The following is a 20,183-nucleotide window of genomic DNA, read 5'->3' as shown; positions in this document are numbered from 1 at the left end:
CTAAAAATTTAAATCAAGTTAAAAACATTAAAAATAAAACAAAAAGATAATTCACTTACACATGTTTGAGTCCATGTATATATCTAACTCATTAAGACTTGCAACCAAGCATTGTTCTGGCATCAAAATTCGTCTCATTAAAACGTTCCTACATACACATGAACTGCAAGGAATGGGAACTTACTTTTACAGTACTTCCAAATGTGTCCACACATAATTTGGAGGAAAAACATTATATTTTCTGCATTTTTCTGGCATCAATATGACATGGAAGCCTGCTGAGGCTGTAAACTCCCCAGGGTTGAGTGAGTTAAGTCAATACAATACAATACACAATACAATACACAAACTTTATTGTCTATACTTTGGTACAGAGATTTTCTTTTTGGCAGCAGCACATGTCCAACATAAGAAGAAAACAACAAACAAATAAAATGAATAAAATGAATAGAAAATAAAAAGATAAATGGCACCAAATGGAAATAGCTATATACAAATATACAGATTACTGAAATTTATATGCCTCTCCATTTCAATCAGCCAAACCGCATTGCACATCTACCCACACACACACTTACACACACACACACACACCACGCACACACACACCACACGCGCACACATACACTCTCTCTCATCCCCTCTCTCTCTGTCTCTCTCTTCACAAGAAATGCAACTACAAAGATCATCGTTCATTTGAAATACTGATTTGCTTCAGGACTCTTACCTCAACTGTTCCAGCTTGGCATAAATAAAGAGAAATCGCCGCCCGTCCGTCTTTATGGTAAGGTCCTGGCCGTGCCTCTTCAGAGCATCTTGAACGGAGGGCAGGCTCTTGGAGAACACATAGTCCAGTACCATCACCAGTCCACTCACAAACTTCTTCTCTTCCTCGCACCCCGAGTGAGCTGCAACAGTGGAGTCAGGTTTCATGATCTACTGGCAGGTTAACTCTCTCCATACGAACGGCAAAAGAGACGACGTTAACAGCGTTTCATCCCAATTACCATCATCAAAATATTGCAAGCGGAAGGCTCTTATACTGAAGAGGTGAATGTTGACAAAGAATACCACAGTTCTGATGACAGAAGCTAAAGGTTGGGTCACTGAGACACCCACTGGACATCCGAGGGGTCTGTGTAGAGGAGAAGAGAGGGCTGGCCGTATTGAGTGAGTTAAGGTTTAAATATAACTGGTAAATATAATGATAATGATAATGTGTAGTACTTATACGGCACAAACTCAAAACTCACAAAGGTCAAAATATATCTGGTTAATACTTCGTTTTTACATTTTTGTTCTAAACTGTTTTTTGTGAGAACAGTGTAAAGCATGCACTTAACAGTGTAAACTGTGCATTTAACAGTGTAAAGAATGTGTTTACGACAATCAATAAGTAAACAGTATGCACAGTGATCCAGACTGTTGTTGACAACAATGTTAAGTATACATGTGACAGTGTATAAAGTATGCATTTAACAGAATAAAGTATGTAATTATGACATAAATAAACAGTACAAACAGTGATCCAGACTGTTGTTGACACAGTGTAATGTATGCATTCAACAAAGTAAATTATGCATTCAACAGAGTAAAGTATGTGTTTATGAAGTACAAGTGAACAAACAGTACACACAGAGATCCAGGATGCTGCTGACAACAGTGTAAAATATGCAGTTAACAGTGTCAAGTATGCACTGAATAGTGTATATCATGCACTGAACAGTGTAAGGTATGCAAGTGTTTATGATGTTGTATAAGTAAACGGTACGCACAGTGATCCAGGTTGTTGTTGACAACAATGTTAAGTATACATGTAACAGTGTAAATCATGCATTTAACAGTGTAACGTATGTGTCTATGACATTGTATAAGCAAACAATACACACAATGATCCAGGTTGTTGTTGACGACTAAATATGCAGTTAACTGGGTAAAGTAGGCACTGAACAGTTTTCATCATGCATTGAATAGTGTAAAGTATGCAAGAGTTCATGACACTGTACAAGTGAACAGTACGCACAGTGACCCAGGTTGATGATGACAACAGTGTAAAGAATGCATTTAACAGTATAAATTATGCACTTAACAATGTAAACAATGTATTTATGACATTATATAAGTAAAATGTAAAGTATATGCTTATGACATTGTATATGTAACCAGTGTGCACAGTGATCCAGGTTATTGTTGACAACAGCGTAAAATATGCTGTCAACAGTGTAAAGTATGCACTGAACAGTGTAAATTATGCATTTAACAACGTAAATTATGTGTTTATACAAGTGAACAAACAGTACACACAGTCATCCAGGTTGTTGTTGACGACAGTGTAGAGCGTGGTGGCCAGGTTAGCCAGGGCCCGACACGCCCCCTGGGCGATGGTGATGTTGGTGGGGTGGGTGTCCAGAGACATGCAGATCAGGTCTGTGGCCGACTCACGCAGCGGGGCCTGGAACACAGTCAGTCCACAGGTGTCAGTGCTTTCACCAGTTTCTTTCATTTTCTGTCTACTGGTGTCAGTGCTTTCACCAGTTTCTTTCATTTTCTGTCCACTGGTGTCAGTGCTTTCACCAGTTTCTTTCATTTTCTGTCCACTGGTGTCAGTGCTTCCACCAGTTTCTTTCATTTTCTGTCTACTGGTGTCAGAGCTTTCACCAGTTTCTTTCATTTTCTGTCTTCTGATGTCAGTGCTTCGACCAGTTTCTTTCATTTTCTGTCCAATGGTGTCAATGCTTTCACCAGTTTCTTTCATTTTCTGTCTACTGATGTCAGTGCTTTCACCAGTTTCTTTCATTTTCTGTCTACTGGTGTCAGTGCTTTCACCAGTATCTTTCATTTTCTGTCCACTGGTGTCAGAGCTTTCATCAGTTTCTTTCATTTTCTATCTACTGGTGTCAGAGCTTTCACCAGTTTCATTCATTTTCTGTCCACTGGTGTCAGTGCTTTCACCAATTCCTTTCATTTTCTGTCAGTATATTCAGTGCACTGGTGTCAGTGCTTTCACCAGTTTCTTTTATTTTCTGTCCACTAGTGTCCGTGCTTTCACCAGTTTCTTTCATTTTCTGTCAGTACAGTCAGTGCACTGGTGTCAGTGCTTTCACCAGTTTCTTTCATTTTCTGTCCACTAGTGTCAGTGCTTTCACCAGTTTCTTTCATTTTCTGTTCACTGGTGTCAGTGCTTCCACCAGTTTCTTTCATTTTCTGTCCACTAGTGTCAGTGCTTTCACCAGTTTCTTTCGTTGTCTGTCAGTACAGTCAGTGCTTTCACCAGTTTCTTTATTCCCTCCTACCCCATAACTACATGCCTGCTACAGCTCCCCTGGACCAGCACTGTGTGAGACCGCTGCAGTAAAAAAAAAAAAAAGGTGGTTCACTAAAATGGCAAAAATCGATGGAGAATTGTTGATTTGACCAGTAGAACAAAGCTTTGTTTTCCCACTTCTGGAATCCGTAAACGGTTCTGCTTGGAATGCCAACTACACAAAGCAAGAGTAAAACTAAGCAAGAATAGTTTGTTGGTATGAGCATACTTATATCTGGTCCACAGGGGGAAGTATTCAAGTCAAAATGATCTTTACTGAGGGTAACAGAATAAGCTTAAACTGCTTTTTTACATCCTGCCCTCAGAAAAAAAGGGACAAGTTAACTCTTATCTAAAGAAAACAGAGTACTTAATCATCTCATGAAGAGAAATTCATGCTGCACTTTGTACCTGGAGCAGAATGAGTCCAGGCTGATACAAAGCTGTTTTGGCTAGAATGTCCAGTAATACTGCTGAACAGTAGAGCCCCCACCCCCCACCCCCCTGCCACACACACACAACACATACACTACCTCATTTAACCCCTTCACTGCTAGTATGTTTTTCTATAGCCTATGCTGAGAAAATTTTCAGAAAAACACGAAAAACATGCCAATGATTTTAATTTGCTTATATTTCAAAAAGTACTGAAGATAAGTGCATAAAAGTATATATCAAATGAAAGGAAAATGAACCAAGAGTTTGTTTTTAATACTCACTTGTTCAAATAATGAGTCAATCTGACAGAAAAATTCCATAAAATGCATTAATAAAAAAAAAAATTGGGACTGTCATTCCATCATGTAGGTGCTACAATATCAACCAGGTTATCAACCAGTCTTTCTTGTGACTGTTGTGATCAACCACACACACTGTCAAGGCTGAGCAACAGTGTCCAGGTGCAGAAGACTCCAACACAGTCCACACAAAGAATGAAAAGGGTGTACCCAGGATCTATCGCCAGTAAAAACGCTGTGTGTGGCACTTGCTGGGGCAGTCTGGGCAGTAGAACCTCACATTCTTTCTTTGTCCTTTCTTCCAGCAGACTCTACACCTCCTTTGTGGCCAGGCCTTCTGTGGGGTATGTGGGATGACATCAATGAAGTGTCATCCACACAATACAAACTGTGGTCATCTTTAGCAGTGTCTTGGTCTTGGTCACCAAAAATCATGGCACTAATTACATCCTTCTGGAAGTCCAGGAGTGTACTGCTGTTGCCTGCTTTTTGTAGAGGATGTGTGCATTCAGCATGGCAATTTGTAGAAAATGTACACACAGCTATTTGTACCACTTCAGGGTTTTCCTTGTGGCATCATAGGGCTGCAGCTGTTGGTCATGATGGTCCATGGCATCCATGTTTTTGTTGTAATCCAGAATTGCTGGAGGCTTGTTTACTGCCCTTTGGTCTTGCTGCTGCTGGTCTTCAGCTGTAGGTTTGTAGCAAGTTGTCAACTCCAGATGGTCCAGAATGATCATGATCATCACCATGCTGCACACCTGAAACACACTGCATAAAAGACTAAGTTTGTTGGGTTTTTTGGAGTTGTTTTTTGTTTTTTTTTAACATATAAAAAGATCATGAAATGGTACCATTTTATTTCTGACTGTTTTCAGAAGCTGAAATACAAACACACACACACACACCTACCCCACCCCAAACCCCCAAAACACACACACACACTGAAACTGGTTCATGGTATGCCACACCCCCTTCATTCTCTCTTTCTCATACAAAACAAAATGACAACACACACACACGCACACACAACTTCTACAAGTGTTGCATTTACAAAGTAATTTAGGCATATAATTCTGTATATCTTTCTTTGATTTCAGTTTTACAAACATCTCCCCCCCCCTCCCCCACTCTCTCTCTCTCTCACACACACACACACACAAAACAACAACAACACTGAACAACAACAACAACAAACCAATACACACTCGGAAACGAATACACAGAAAGCTCTTGGTGAGCGACACACGCTGTCATCAACAATGAGCCAGCCAGCAAGCCAAGCCTCCTTGGGCTGTAATGGTCACACACAGTACACACGTGACTGACTCTCACTCTCACACACTGATCAGTGACTGACGAAGCTACTTACCACAACTAACACATTCAAAACACACACAATGCAATCATATTCGTTGTTACAACAAACAGAGAGCAAATAATAAACTGACAAACCTCGTAAACACCCACTTACATCTTGAATCAGCTGAGCTTGTCTGTCTTCAGTTTCATCAAGCAACTCCACCTCCCACCCCCCTCCATGTCAAAATCAGCGTCTTCGGCATCAACTTCACGCAGTTCTATCTCATTCAGTCCACAATCTTCATCTGTACTGTTTGCATTGCAAAGGATTTTTTTCAATACTAGTGCAAGTGTTGGGGTTTGTCTGCGTTCAGCCATGGCTTTGCAAACACAACTTGAGCTTCGTACAAACTTGCAAAACTTTTGCCATAAATATGACAATCCGATGAATAATTTTAGCTTATGGAACTCAGGAGATAAAGAGCTCTCAGGGGAGCTAATTTAATGGTTAGCAGACTGTATTTTCTGTAATGCGGGACTCGAAACATTGAACGTTGTAACATGACGTATGGCACACGTCAATACAGCATTGGTGAGTGACATTTCATGACGTACGCTGTACATCAACAGCGCAGTCAAGAGGTTAATATCCTACCTTCTTGTTCACAGAAGGCTGGTACATAGCTATGTTGGACACAATACTGTTGAACAGTAGAGGCCAACTCACGCACAAAGGCATACACACACACCACACACAGACACACACACAGACACACACACACCACACTCCCTCCCTCTCTGACCTTCTTGGTTACAGAGGGCTGATACAGAGCGATCTTGACCAGAACATCCAGGCAATACTGCTGAACAGTGGAGGTCCCCACTCACATTCACACACACACACACACACTCCCTCCCTCTCTGACCTTCTTGTTCACTGAAGGCTGATACAGAGCGATCTTGACCAGAACATCCAGGCAATACTGCTGTACACTGGAGGTCCCCACTCACATTCACACACACACACACACACACACACACACACACACCATACACACACACTCCCTCCCTCTCTGACCTTCTTGGTTACAGAGGGCTGATACAGACCGATCTTGTCCAGAACATCCAGGCAATACTGCTGTACACTGGAGGTCCCCACTCACATTAACACACACACACACACACACACAAACCACACACACACCACACACACACACTCCCTCCCTCTCTGACCTTCTTGTTCACTGAAGGCTGATACAGAGCGATCTTGGCCAGAACATCCAGGCAATACTGCTGAACAGTGGAGGCCGACTTGAGGGCAGCCATGGTGCCCAGAACGGCGCTGGTCACCTGACATTCCACCAATGACTGTGTGGCTCCGGGTACATGACTCAGCGCTCGCAACATCAGCAGGCTCACAATGACCAGAGTCTGTGGATCCTGGAATGGTCACACTCTCTATGTGTATGTGTCTGAACAAAAAATACACCCACCCCCTGCCCCCCCACAAAAATACTATAATACTTCTTCGTTCATGGGCTGCGACTCCTACTTACACTTGTAAACAAGAGTATGCTCTATGTGTTTGCCCCTGCCATGTAGGCAGTCACATTTCATTTTCAGAGGGGGATGCATGCCGGTTATCCTTGTTTCTATAACCCACCAAACGCTGACATGAACTACAAGATCTTTAACGTGTGTATCTGATCTTCTGCATGTGTATACACATGAAGGGGGTTCAGCACTAGCTGGTTTGCACATCTGCTGACCTGTGAGATTGGAAAAATCTCCACCTTTACCTACCAGGTGCCATGACCATAATACAAACCAGGAACCCTCGGATTGGAGGTCCAAAGTCTTAACCATTTGACCCCCGTCATGGTTTAAATACAATAAAAGAAAATTTCAAAATTTTCAGTCAATAGACTTTTTTCAAGGATGAATGACATAATATAAAAAATTACACATGAAACATGACATTCTTTTATGTGACATATACTACTCTCCCTCTATCTCAGTGCTTTCAACCAGATATTTGCTCATTGTGTGTCTGACTCAGTGAGTGACTGTTGTACATCCACAGCCTAAGAGCTCCACACACTCAGGTAAGTGCAGAAAATACAATGAGACATCAAGGCACCACCCCAGACCCTCTCCAAACGTACATAAGATTAAGAGGCACCATGGCAGACTCAGAAAGAGGCTGGACTTCTGATCCAAAGTTCACCAGTGATCAGGGTTCGAAGCCCAGTGTGGTCGTGTCCTTGGGATAGGGACTCACTACAGATGTGAATGAGTATGCGACATCAGTCATGGAAGGTTAAATTGATGGAAGGAAATGACTAGGCCGTCATCTATGCCTAGACCCAGACAGAATGGATATTCGCTCCCCTGATGGCCATGGGACCTAACCCTAATCTTGAAATGAACATTTTCATTGGGAGTGTCTCATATATTTCCTTATTGGCATTTTGGTTATTCAAAAGTTTTCCCCCTTTATATTACTTTATTTAGGTATTAAGACAGGCGCTTGTGTCATTTTGCCTCTGGACCCTGGTTGTAAACTGTTCATCATTTACAAAATCAATCACTCCCCAGCATGCATTTGGCACAAAACCTAAGGCAAAAATAACTGCTTTTTTCAACACTACAATTACCACTCTCAGTCACAAAATTTAGAAATTTGTCAATGACTGAAGCACTCCATTGGTTCACATTCCACATTTTCTCAATTTTGGCCTTTTTTTTTTCTTTTCTAATCTAATTATTCAAAGTGGAACTTTTCATGACATTTTTGGGATAAGCAGCACCGAATCACTGGACAATCTACAGGTGGTCAGCATCAGAAAGAAAAGAAACCTTTAGGAGAGAATCTACTAAATACAGGTGAAAAACATTAAACAACAAACAAGCACCAAACAAGACAACAAAAAAAACACCTTTACCCAAATCTACCTCCACATGGCTAACACACCTAACAAATCACTAAAACAAACAAACAAACAAAACAAAAAAGCCACTAACATCCACAGTTTCCTGTCGACTTCTGACGCTGGGATTGCGACGGAAGAAACTGGGTGTGGCTGTGTATGAGGGACTCAGGGAAAACAGTGGTGTGGGAGCAATGTCAAAAGGTGCAGATGATGGAACAGCGAAAAACAAAACAGAACTAGAAATTTAAAAAAAAACAACAGCAACAAAAAGCAAAAGACAGACAACATGCAAACCCTCACCAAAAACTGCCGCAAGATCTCTCGCAGCAAAATGATGACAGCTCCATGAGCAGGCTCCAGGGGATGGTCATTGTCGGCACTGGCGTTGGCCTGCTCCTCAATCAGGTCCGTCAGGAACCGCAGCAGGATGTTACGTCCATGATGGGACACCACCTGTCGTTCATTTCCCCCCTTTTTTTTTAACCCCTTGACTGCCGAACTTTGGTATAATGATATCAGTATGGGATGAATCTGAACGCAATTTATGCAGTTAAATATTACATGTGTGTGTGTGTCTGTGTGTCTGTGTGCATGACTGAAACCTGACTGAATGAAACAGGAAACAAATGATGAGTACCCAACGGCAGCTCTCAGTCAGCTCTACCCAGGTAGGCAGCCTGTTGTGCAAATGACTCCGTTTTCGTAAAGTGCTTAAAGCTTGGTCTGAACAAATACAGTCACTGTATAAGTATCCATATCATCATCATCATCACTTTGTATACTTTTAAATAGTATGATTCGTTTTTGCAGAACAAAACTGACACAATCCTGAGAAGAAAACTTTTAATAAAGGAAGCTGACAGACATCTTCTGACCAGTTAATTTTTTTTTTTTTTTTATCTCAGTGAGGTGACAGCTCTTTACTGAAGAGCAAACTTACTAGCAGCAGTCAAAGGGTTAAAATAGTACAAGCATGCATGAAACAGACACTAAATTGATATATCAACCTAATGTTTTTAGGAGATGCCCTGGCAGTCCGTTAGGCATTAGACATCTAATCCAGTGTTCACCAGTGATCAGGGTTCAAGGGTTTGAGTGTAATGTCTTTGGGAAAGTCACTTTACTCCCATTTTCCTCACTCCACCCAGGTGTGAATGGGTACCTGACATTGTGGAAGATTAAACTGACAGAAGGAGAGGATTGGGACCTGCCATCCTACGCTAAACCCTAGACACAGTGGACAGAAACTAACTGCCCCAACAGCCATAAAAGGCTATGAAGAATCCATTGTCTTAGTTATCACAAGGAAGTGCAACTGCATCAGCATTTAACTTCAAATTTTAACAGAAAGAGAATAACCACCAGGACAGTTTGTAGTGCCAGTTCTTCCTAGCTATTAATTTCATCTTGGAGTCTGTATTCTCACCCCAAATTGTTTTATCAACTAAAAAGAAAAGAAGAAAAGAAGAAGATGAAGAAGAAAAGGAAAATGAGGAGCTTAACTGACATATGAATAAACTATACAACATTCCATTCAAAGAGAAAAATTTACTGATCATTTTTCTGACTTAACTCTCCTTCAGCCTTCATGATCACTTGGTCTGGAGAATGAGGTCACAAATTTACTTGGGATGAAATGAATTAGAGACAGAAGACAGTCTAAACAGTCTAATGAGAGTCAATCAACAGTAGAGCAAAGTTCACAAGACAACCAACTTACCAACATGGCTGAAAAAATCTGATCAGTCAACTCTGCTGTTATCCGTGCATCAGTATGAAGATGGATATGTTTGGTAACATAACCTGATGCCAGACTTGCCAGCTACAAAAAAAGAAAGAAAAAAAGAAAACAGATACACTTGCAAGTTTAGTAAACAGTTTTAAAAGTTCAAATATTCCTAAACTAAGAAGTTGTGTCATTTAAAATGCTACAATCACTTTGATTTACTTTGTGTGCATATATGCATGCACACACACACACGCACACACACATTAAACAAAACACACAGCAATGCACACAACGAAACAGACATAAAACTAACATACACACTCAACACGCACACACTCTCACCCATTAACATGCACACAACAAAACACACATGTAACGAAACACACAAACATACTCCACAAACACAGACAAAACAAAACACACATTGAGTAAAACACACACACACACACAATTCAAATCATCCTTTCACTCACTGGTGTATAGAGTATTTCAATGTAAAAACAAACAAACAAAAACTACCATAATCATGCCCAGAACTACTTGCCCATAAAAAATTGATATAAAAAGCTGAAGAGCAACTAACTGACCCATCATAATTAGAAAAAACAAAACGAACAAACATAAAACAAATGTCAGAAGAAAAAGACTGATCACCTGTTCAGGCTTGCGTGTCTGCTTGAGGAGTTCAGCGTCTGTGGCGGGGAGTTCAATCATTGCCCAGTCATTGGGCAGAGGTGGAGGTCTCCTCACAGACAGCTGAAAGTGACAACACCAGTCATGCGTGTCAATTATACAGTATTCCCAGGGAAACAGGGTGAATATGAGAACATGATCGAAAGTGGAAACACCTGTGATAACTAACAGCGCAAACAAAAAACAAAAGAAACAAATACGTGAGGTATGACATCAGTGACATGTGCAATGCATTTTCTGACAGTGGGAAAATAAATGAGAGTATCACTGAAAGTGACACCAGTGACACTTGCAATGTGTTTTTACTGACAGTGAAAAAATATGCATGACTGAAAAGAACATCAGTGAAATGTCCAATGTATTTTTTCTGAAGTGGCACTCCCCCTCCCCAAAAACCCTAAAAAAAGAGAACAGGACTAAAAATAAAAACATCTGTAACATGTGCAATGCATCCTTACTAACAGTAGAAAAAACAGGGCAGTATGTAACAAAACCAGTGACATGTGCAATGAATTTTTACTAACAGTGAAAAAAATGTGAGTTGGATTGAAAGTAGCAACAAAAGAGATATTGAAATTGTTTCTCACTGACAGTGGAAAAACAAGAATATCATTGGAAGCAACAACAGTCAAATGTCCAATGTTTTTCTGCTGAAAATGGAAGAATGTCAGACTCAGAGTATGATTGAAAATAACACGTGTGACAAGTGCAATCTGTTTTCAATGTCAGTGGAAAAAAAAATTACAGTACGATCAATTCAACACCTTAACTCTTTATGTTTAACTTGCAAACAAGCACCTGCAAGTGTTCACACACACACACATAGACACATGAACACAATGCTCTGCTTTTTATTCTTTCCCCATAAAGAGAATATAATACAAAAAATTCATAAACTCAAACAGCCTGCTGCACATCCACAACATCGTCTTTTTACACACACACACACACACACACACATGCATGAATACACCTTTACACACACACACACACACCTCCTCTTCTCCATCTCCCCAGCACAGACACATGTCAACATTCACATCACTTCTGCCCATGTCACCCGACCCTCTCTATCCCTGTAAAGCCCCTCCCCCACCCCCCTCTCCACCTGTCACCATCCTTATCCCTCCTTCCACCACCACCACCCCCTCCCCCCCGATCCCCCAATATCCCTAACCACTCCCTCCTCAAACATCTGCCAAGCTGAATCATTACCGGTCTTGTAGGTTTCGATTTCAGGTCGATAGGGGCTTCATCTTCAGTGCCCACTGAACTGGAGCGCTGAGGTTTTGGGGGTGGCTGGGGCAAGATGGGAACACCAGGCGTCGGTGGGAGGCAGCGTCGACGAGGCCTGGGTATAGGGCCATCAGAAAACTCCATCTGTCTGTCGCCCACCTCGATCACACTACCTGTCAACCAGCAAATCATTTTTTTGTGTTTTTTTGTTTGTTTTGGGGGCCACTGGAAAACTCCATCTGTCTGTCGCCCACCTTGATCACACTACCTGTCAACCAGCAAATCATTTTTTTGTTTGTTTGTTTGTTTTGGGGGCCACTGGAAAACTACATCTGTCTGTTGCCCATCTCAATCACTCTACATCATTTTTTGTTTTTGTGTTTGTTTCGGGTTGTTTTCGTTTGAGATAAACACCACCTGTTTATCTTTCCCCATCTCATCAATCACACTGTCTGTTTACCTGCGAATTAGAGGCAGTGGGCTGTTTTTGGATTTCTTGTTGTTGCTGCTGTGTTGGACTTTGGTTTATTTGGAATTCTCTCTCTCTCTCTGTCTTCTCCTCTCTCCTTCTTCTTCTTCTGCTTTCGTGGGCTGCAACTCCCACATACACTCGCATGTACACGAGTGGGCTTTTACGTGCAGGACCGTTTTTACCCCGCCATGTAGGCAGCCATGCTCCGTTTTCGGGGGTTTCTCCTCTCTCCAAATCTCTTTCTACATCCCACTTTCAACTTATCCTCCTTAAACTTTTTACCTTTTTTTTTTTTTTTTTTTAAATCCAGTCTCATTTTTTCTCTTTCTTCTTCTCTTCCTCTCTTCCCCCTCCATGATCTATCTTTAACCTTTTTTCTCTTTTCTCCACTTTTTCCTGTCATATACATTTTGAGTCTTTTCTTTTCTATTTTCTGCAGTATTATTTGAACTGACCACTTCTTTTGCCTTATGAAGCTTTTTCCCTTTATCATTCCCTGTTATTGTTGTTGCTTTTTCTTCTTTTATTCAACCCACCTTTTTTTTCCTTATTTCTTTACTTTAGCATGTCCTTTTTTTCTGATATTTGCCAACCACTACTGGTGCAGCAGATAAATAACATTACTGTTATGTTAACCACTTTAATTCCTCACAATATTACCCATATGTATGCAGGTTCAATTAAAAAAAAAAGAGATTTGAGTTAACTCCAAAAGGCATTCTTATTCACAAATCTATTTCTTCTGATTATTTTCTCTACTGTATTTGTCAATAATGATCTGGCTTGCCCATGAGGGCACACTCACACATGCAAGTATGTATGCACAAAAATATACACACACATATAAACATACATGCCATTTAAACGTAATACATTCACACATGTAAACAAACACACACACACACATGCACGCATGCGTGCACACACACACACACACAAACACACTGAAGAACGAGGCAGACACCTGATGCTGGCAAATTCTCAAAGACACCTGGCAGTATACAATGCAGCAAAATCCTAGCCAATCCATCCACTGCCAGATGCATGAAAGCACATAGTCACACATACAATCATCCTCAAATACTCTCACACTTAAACGACTGAAATGAAGTGTATATATGATATCATTATATGTTTTTTTTGTGCATATACCATGTATCAAACATATATGCACACAAGCAGGTACTTCTCAAACACAGTCACATGTATGTATGCAAAGTCTCTCTCTCTTCTTTCTCTCTCTCTCTCTCATGCATGCACGCACGTTCGCATGCACACACACACTCACCAATGTCAGGTTCATGGAGGCATCCGTGCCAATTGCACAGACAAGCCCATAAACCTAACACCACAGCAGCTATGTGATTAAAAAAAAAATAAAAAAAATAAAAAAAAGATAATCAGGAATTGTCTTGATCTATGCTCAAACCCTAAAAGGTCAGAAAGAAAGAAGACAATCAAGACAGGGAGAGAGAAAAACAACAACAACAACAACAAAAAACAAAAACCCCTGAGAAATGAAACCAAAGACTTGGAGCTCTAAACAAACAAACAAACATAAAACACCACTGACTCGTTCACATGAGAACTTATAAACATGATCACATGATCCAGTTTATTCTGTTTCCGAACCCTGACATTTCAAAAGCTTGGACCAGACATTCTTTTATTTCTTTTTTTTTTTTCAAAATTATATATGTTTATTGTGTTTGTTTATCTATCTATTCTTTTGAGTAGGAAGAAACCAGGAAACACTGAATGAGAGAACAAGACACATTGTGAGAAATTTTGGCAGTGACAGACAATGAACACAAGAAATACACAGACAGAGACAGACAAAGACAGAGAGAGAGAGGAAGACAGAGACAGACAGAGTGAGACAGAAATGGAATGAGAGAGACAGAGAGAAATCAGAGACAGATGGGGTGGGGGTGGGGGTGGGGGTCAAGTAACACACAAAGAGAGGGAATCAGAAAGTGAAAGTCACAAAATCATTATAAAAATTAAAAAAAATCAAAAAAATCACATCAACTTCTTCCACCACCTGACGTTTCCTCCCTTTTCCAACAACATCCCAGCACGCAGGGCTTACCAAAACACAGAACGGGAATAGGAATATCACATCAACACTACTCTCCACAGCTAGGGACCACTTGCACACTGATCCCCACCCACTATCAGGCCATGTGATCTCTCATTGACACACTTCACTTGCAGCCTGCTATGATTCACTTGTCTTTTCTGCCCTATCAAAAAATCCATATCAGACCAGCTGCAAAAACATGCTGTGATGTGAGTGATAAAAAACAACAACTGGGTGTTTACTTACACGCTGTAAACGCAGGCGACAGGTGGGATTGACATACTTCATAAATGTGTGTTGTGGTAAGCACGTTCTAACACCAGTGTGAAAAAATGAAAGTGCAATTGCATACATCATTACCTACTGTCTTAATCACTCCTTTGTTGGAAGCTGACAGTATTACACCTATTATACAACCTATTACTGGACATACTTCTTTTTTTAATTGAAACACTAATCATCATGTGTGAGTGGAAATTAAAGGCATAAGAAATGCACAAAACAAACCATCAAGGTGTATGAATTACATGTTAAAAAATAAACCTTCCTATCACCTTTTTCTTATGAAAAAAGTGTAAAACATTCTTAACAGTTACTTCATATTTTGGCTAAAGCCCATAAATGATCATAATGATCACACATATCATTTTAACATGATCCAAGGACTCTGCAAGATTTTATTTACACAGTTTTGCCCAGCAAAATGCACATTCTTGAATTATAAATTTATGTGTTTCAAAATGAATTTATAATCCAGAGCACATTTCTCACCATACTGTCAGCACACATGACATCTTAAAGTAGCAACTTTGTTTTTCCTCAATTGATATCACAAGTTTTCCTTGAAATCGGAAGTAGTCTGAGTCATTAATCACGGTTTGTACATACTAAGGTGTCAATTTAAAAAAAAAAATTTATGTTATACTGGGCTGTGTTTTGTTTTATTTTTTGTGCTCCTGTGAAGTGATATGTAATGAAACAAAACTGCACAAGTACTGGGATGTCATGTTTGATTAATACTAGAACCTGCACAAAAACTGCAAGATTAAAACAAAATTTGTTGTAATTCCAGACTTACCACTGATCGATTCTTGTTTCTGTTTCAGATGATCATTCACATATCACTACTGGCATTATGAACTGATAGGTCTCTTTAACCACACACAGACACACATAAACATAGTTACACTTAACAACACTTGTTAACTCTTTCAGGGTTCGATTAACAGTCCTGGCTGTGGATAAACTATCCTAAAACACAGCCTCACACAGAGACACACATACACACACACATTAATATACAATGTTGATGAACATACAAACACACACACAGAGTTATTAAATTCTCCTGACAGAAAACAACACACACACATGCATATGCATACCCACACCGTTACACCCCCTCCCTTTTCTTCCACATAAATATTCACTGTAATCTCATGTACACAGAATCAAGTTGTACAAGCCCACATATATAATATTAATATACACCCCCTTACATAAAATGATACATGTATACATATCAGCTTGCGCACGCACATTCTCTCTTCTATTTCTCTCTCTCAGAGACCTGCACTGGTGCACACACACATACACACAAGCATGCACACAGGCACACAGACATGTACAAATGTAGTTCACAATCACACCTTTTCACCCACCCCCTCTCTTCCTTTCCCCTCCCTTTTTTTATTTATTTATTTTCCTGATTAATGTATCAATTTGAGTGGACAGACATAAAATAAAAACTACTACAACTACCACTTCTTCCTACTACCACCACCTCCACCACTACTACTATCATACAAACACACACACACATACTTCTCCAACTCCTCCACACAACTCCACTATTCCTTCTTCATCTGATATCACTAGAGTGGAAAGACATAAAATGAAGACTACTACTACAACTATTACACACACAACAATACTCCCAAAACCCATCCACCATTTTTTTCTCTTTTTTTTTCTTCATCTGATATTACCTACAGTGGAGAGACTACTGCTGCTGCTACACTGACACACACATGCGCATATTAATATTACCTAAAGTGGGAAGACAGAATATCGCGTGCTACACACTCGTGCGCGCATACACACACACACCTGCACATGCGCACATACACAAACACACATACTCTCCCCTAAAAAAAAGTCCCACCTGCCAAAAGATTGGCCTCCGATGCCAGTGTGACGCCATTGAGGAGACAGGGCAGATCCTTGGTGGCGGGACAAACCGTGGTACCTGAGGTCTTCCACACAGTGACCAGCACCAGTGGCATGATAATGTCATCCTCTGCCGCTTCGTTTTTGTTGTCGCCATCATCGTTGTTGCCCACACACACCACCTTGTCCTCTGCCGTCAGACCTGCATTGGTTGTGATGCAACGCTACTTCAATTTTCTGTTTTTGAGAGAAGGAGCTCAAACTCATTATGTAATGATTCGCTATTCTGTCCATGTCAAGTGGGGAAACAGGGGGGAAGGAAATACAAAAGCACAAAATAATGATTGGAAAACATGGATGTCAAGAGGGGAGATGGAATGGGGAAAGGGAAACGGGGGTGCAATCACATAATGGCAACAACAGGTGCATGTAGGGCAGAGGGGGAGAGGATAATATGACAGCCCATACAAATGGAAGATGAAGGATGCTCAAAATCTATGGGACATACACTGTCAAACTTTTTTTTTTTTTTTTTTTGTTACAAGGGGAGAGAGAAAAAAAAAAGAGAGAGAGAGAGAGAGAGAGAGAGAGAGAGAGAGAGTGCATTCTTGCTCATGTGTGTGGTTTGAGACAGAGAGAGCAAGAGAAGCCATGCATATGAATTACAGGAGGCAAACCAACAGAACAACAATGTGACAATGTGCTGTTTCAGTGCTGTTGTTGCTCAATCACACCTTGTTCTGATCACTGCAGTATTCCTGGTGTGTGTGTGTGTGTGTGTGTGTGTGTGTGCACAAGTGTGCATATTTGTGTCTGTCACTGTGCGTGTGTACAATTAAAAGGGAGATTCAAGATTCAAAAACTTTTATCACTCAAGGATAAAGAGAGGGAGAGAAAGAGAGAGAGATGAGAGAATATGTGTCCTGGCAACACTGGGCAATATTGTTCACTTGTTTACGGACAGCTGCAGTTCTTTCTTGTGTGTGTGTGTGTGTGTGTGTGTGTGTGTGTGTGCGCAGTGTTGTACTGTGTTGTATTGTACTACATTGTACAGCAATGTATTGCACTGCAAACAATTCAGTGTATTTCACAGTCCTCCTTCCTTCCACTGGTCTACTCCTGAACTTTCCAAACAATTTGTTTTTTCTCTCACTCCAAGAGCTCTATAAATAGAGAAAGCAATTACATTAGCCATGCTAAGTCCAGCCTCTGCCGCTTCCCCCATGCCACAGAATACAACAAGGTTTCTGACCCAGTGAATCAATAAATGGTTTCATGCCAGCTCTAGCAGCAGTGGGATAGCACCAGTTGCCAGCCCCGGTCACCAAGACAAAAGAGCTCCACACCAGCCACTCCTCCCTCCCTCCCTTTCTCGTTTCATCTTGATTACGTAAATGTCAGGATTAATGGGGCTCTGTCGTGACATTCATCCATCACACCAACATCCACTGACCGCGATGAAATGTGTTGCATCAGATGCTTTGTAGTCTTGTTTTCAGTTTTCACCACACATAAAAGGATGCGCGCGCACACACACACACACACACACACTGACACTTGCACGCACACACAAACACACATACCTTAAATTGTAAGGTATCTTAAGGTAACATAAATCAATATTTATTTGCAGTCTGCTGAATTTACTAAAATAAGTACATTCTCTGTCTGTCTCTGTCTGTCAATATATATATATATATATATATATATATATATATATATATATATAAATCTTTCTCTGTCTTTCTGAGGTTCTTGTACAATACATGAGTGGGGCATGGGGGAATGTTTCAAATCAGTCCAAGTGATGAGTCTGCAAAATTTATGCTTTTTCAAGCACATTCTGGAGGCTGGAAAGTTGTGATTTTTCAATATTCACTGTTTTTGTTGTCCCATCTTCTATAGCCTTTCAATGTCAGGCTGACGTGAGGCCACCTGCTAAAGAAAGCCTGTTACTACCGTAACATTGATCAAATGGTTGGTTTTTAGCAGTACCTGTTTTCATTACTTGTTGAGGACATCTTCTGCTAAAGCTAAGTTGTGTGTTGGAGACAATTGCTACGATGTGCAGTCAACCTGAATAATTGACCAGCTAGAGTGAATACCATCACAACATCCATCCAAAGACATTGACAGTCTCCATGAATTTGTCAGTACAGGTGACCTCGGTCTGAACTCACCAGACACAATAACAGATAGGAAATCAATAGAGAAATCACAATGACTGAATGGAAACGCACCCCCGCCCCCTACACACACACACACACACACATCTATATCTAATCTATATATCATATATATTTTTTTAAATCCCTTTTTTTCTAACTTCATGGTGATCAGTGAGAAACTGCATTTGATACACATGATGTTATGGAGATCCGCTTTCAATCTGAAATTAGATGATTGATTAGAACTGAACAACTGTCACTATGCACCTTAAATAACCCCGATATCAACCACGCCCAAGACTCACAGGTATCTATGTTTGTTAGTGCTAACACAGCAGAAATTTGAGCAACGCCTTTGAACAGTCTCTCAAGATGATTGCCACTTTACTGCATGGTCTCAGTTTCTCTGTTTGAACAAAGGAAGACTGGCGTAGTAGCTGGGTGATTAGATTATTAGACCTGCCCCATGAGCCTGTGAGGTCTGTGACTGTGCCTGGCACACAACTCATTTGGTGTAGAGCAAAAAGCATGCAGCTTCAAACATAAAATTTACGAGCATGCAGAACAGCAAACATACATTTCAAAGATATAATAATTCATGTCAGTATTCAGTGGTTAATACTATAACAGAAACAATAAACAATAACATACCAAACAAATACTAACTCTCGAAAACAGTATATATGCACACGCACAAATACACACACGTGTGTGTGTGTGTGTGTGTGTGTGTGTGTATAAATGTACATATTACACATACACACACACGCTTCAAAAATTTCTTTCCTTTCACTCCTTTTGGGGGGTACGGAGGATTACATACAAAAGAGCATAATAAATGAAAAACAACTTATAACTGAACTGTGTTAACACTCATGTAGTGAATACAATACGGAATTCCTGAAATCTATACACATGCTCAAATCATACCAATGTAATCAATAGAATTGTCTAGGAGTATCTTAATTCAAAAGTTAGAATCTTTTTAACAGATAATGACTATTCCATAAATTTTGAAATGGAAACAGGAAAGCAAAGGTTTTCTCAAATCAGAAGACATCAGTCCACAAAAATCTTGAAACGACGTAGGACAACGAAAGCATTGGGGAATCAGTTCAAGTCATAAATTATTATAATGGACATTCTATGATGAGATAGAATATCTCCAATCACTGACAATTTTCATTTAGAGCATAATAAACTCACACCATGTAGTATAACAACATCCAGTTTCAACTGGTATTTTTTGTAATAGCTACAACGAAATTTATTAAGTGCACGTGCATACACATCTGGTAACCAAGATATATATATATATATATATATATACATATATACACACACACACACACACACA

The 20,183-nt window shown here is 40.2% G+C and overlaps 1 protein-coding gene across 1 annotated transcript in view; it reads right to left on the bottom strand.

The window, feature by feature from the left end:
- Positions 1-20,183, bottom strand: part of LOC143285037 (uncharacterized) — a 39,564-nt gene that overhangs the window by 13,823 nt on the left and 5,558 nt on the right. Inside the window, exons 2-9 of the mRNA XM_076592219.1 lie at positions 16,654-16,860; positions 11,914-12,107; positions 10,660-10,761; positions 9,997-10,098; positions 8,577-8,729; positions 6,577-6,783; positions 2,305-2,452; positions 728-908 (exon numbers count right to left, since the gene is read on the bottom strand). Of these exons, the coding sequence (XP_076448334.1) occupies positions 728-908; positions 2,305-2,452; positions 6,577-6,783; positions 8,577-8,729; positions 9,997-10,098; positions 10,660-10,761; positions 11,914-12,107; positions 16,654-16,860 (1,294 nt within the window). The remainder of the gene's footprint in view (positions 1-727; positions 909-2,304; positions 2,453-6,576; positions 6,784-8,576; positions 8,730-9,996; positions 10,099-10,659; positions 10,762-11,913; positions 12,108-16,653; positions 16,861-20,183) is intronic.

Source organism: Babylonia areolata, chromosome 8 (genome assembly GCF_041734735.1).
Source record: "Babylonia areolata isolate BAREFJ2019XMU chromosome 8, ASM4173473v1, whole genome shotgun sequence".
In the NCBI taxonomy this organism is placed as follows: Eukaryota; Metazoa; Mollusca; class Gastropoda; order Neogastropoda; family Buccinidae; genus Babylonia; species Babylonia areolata.
This window is presented reverse-complemented; position numbering and strand designations above follow the sequence as displayed.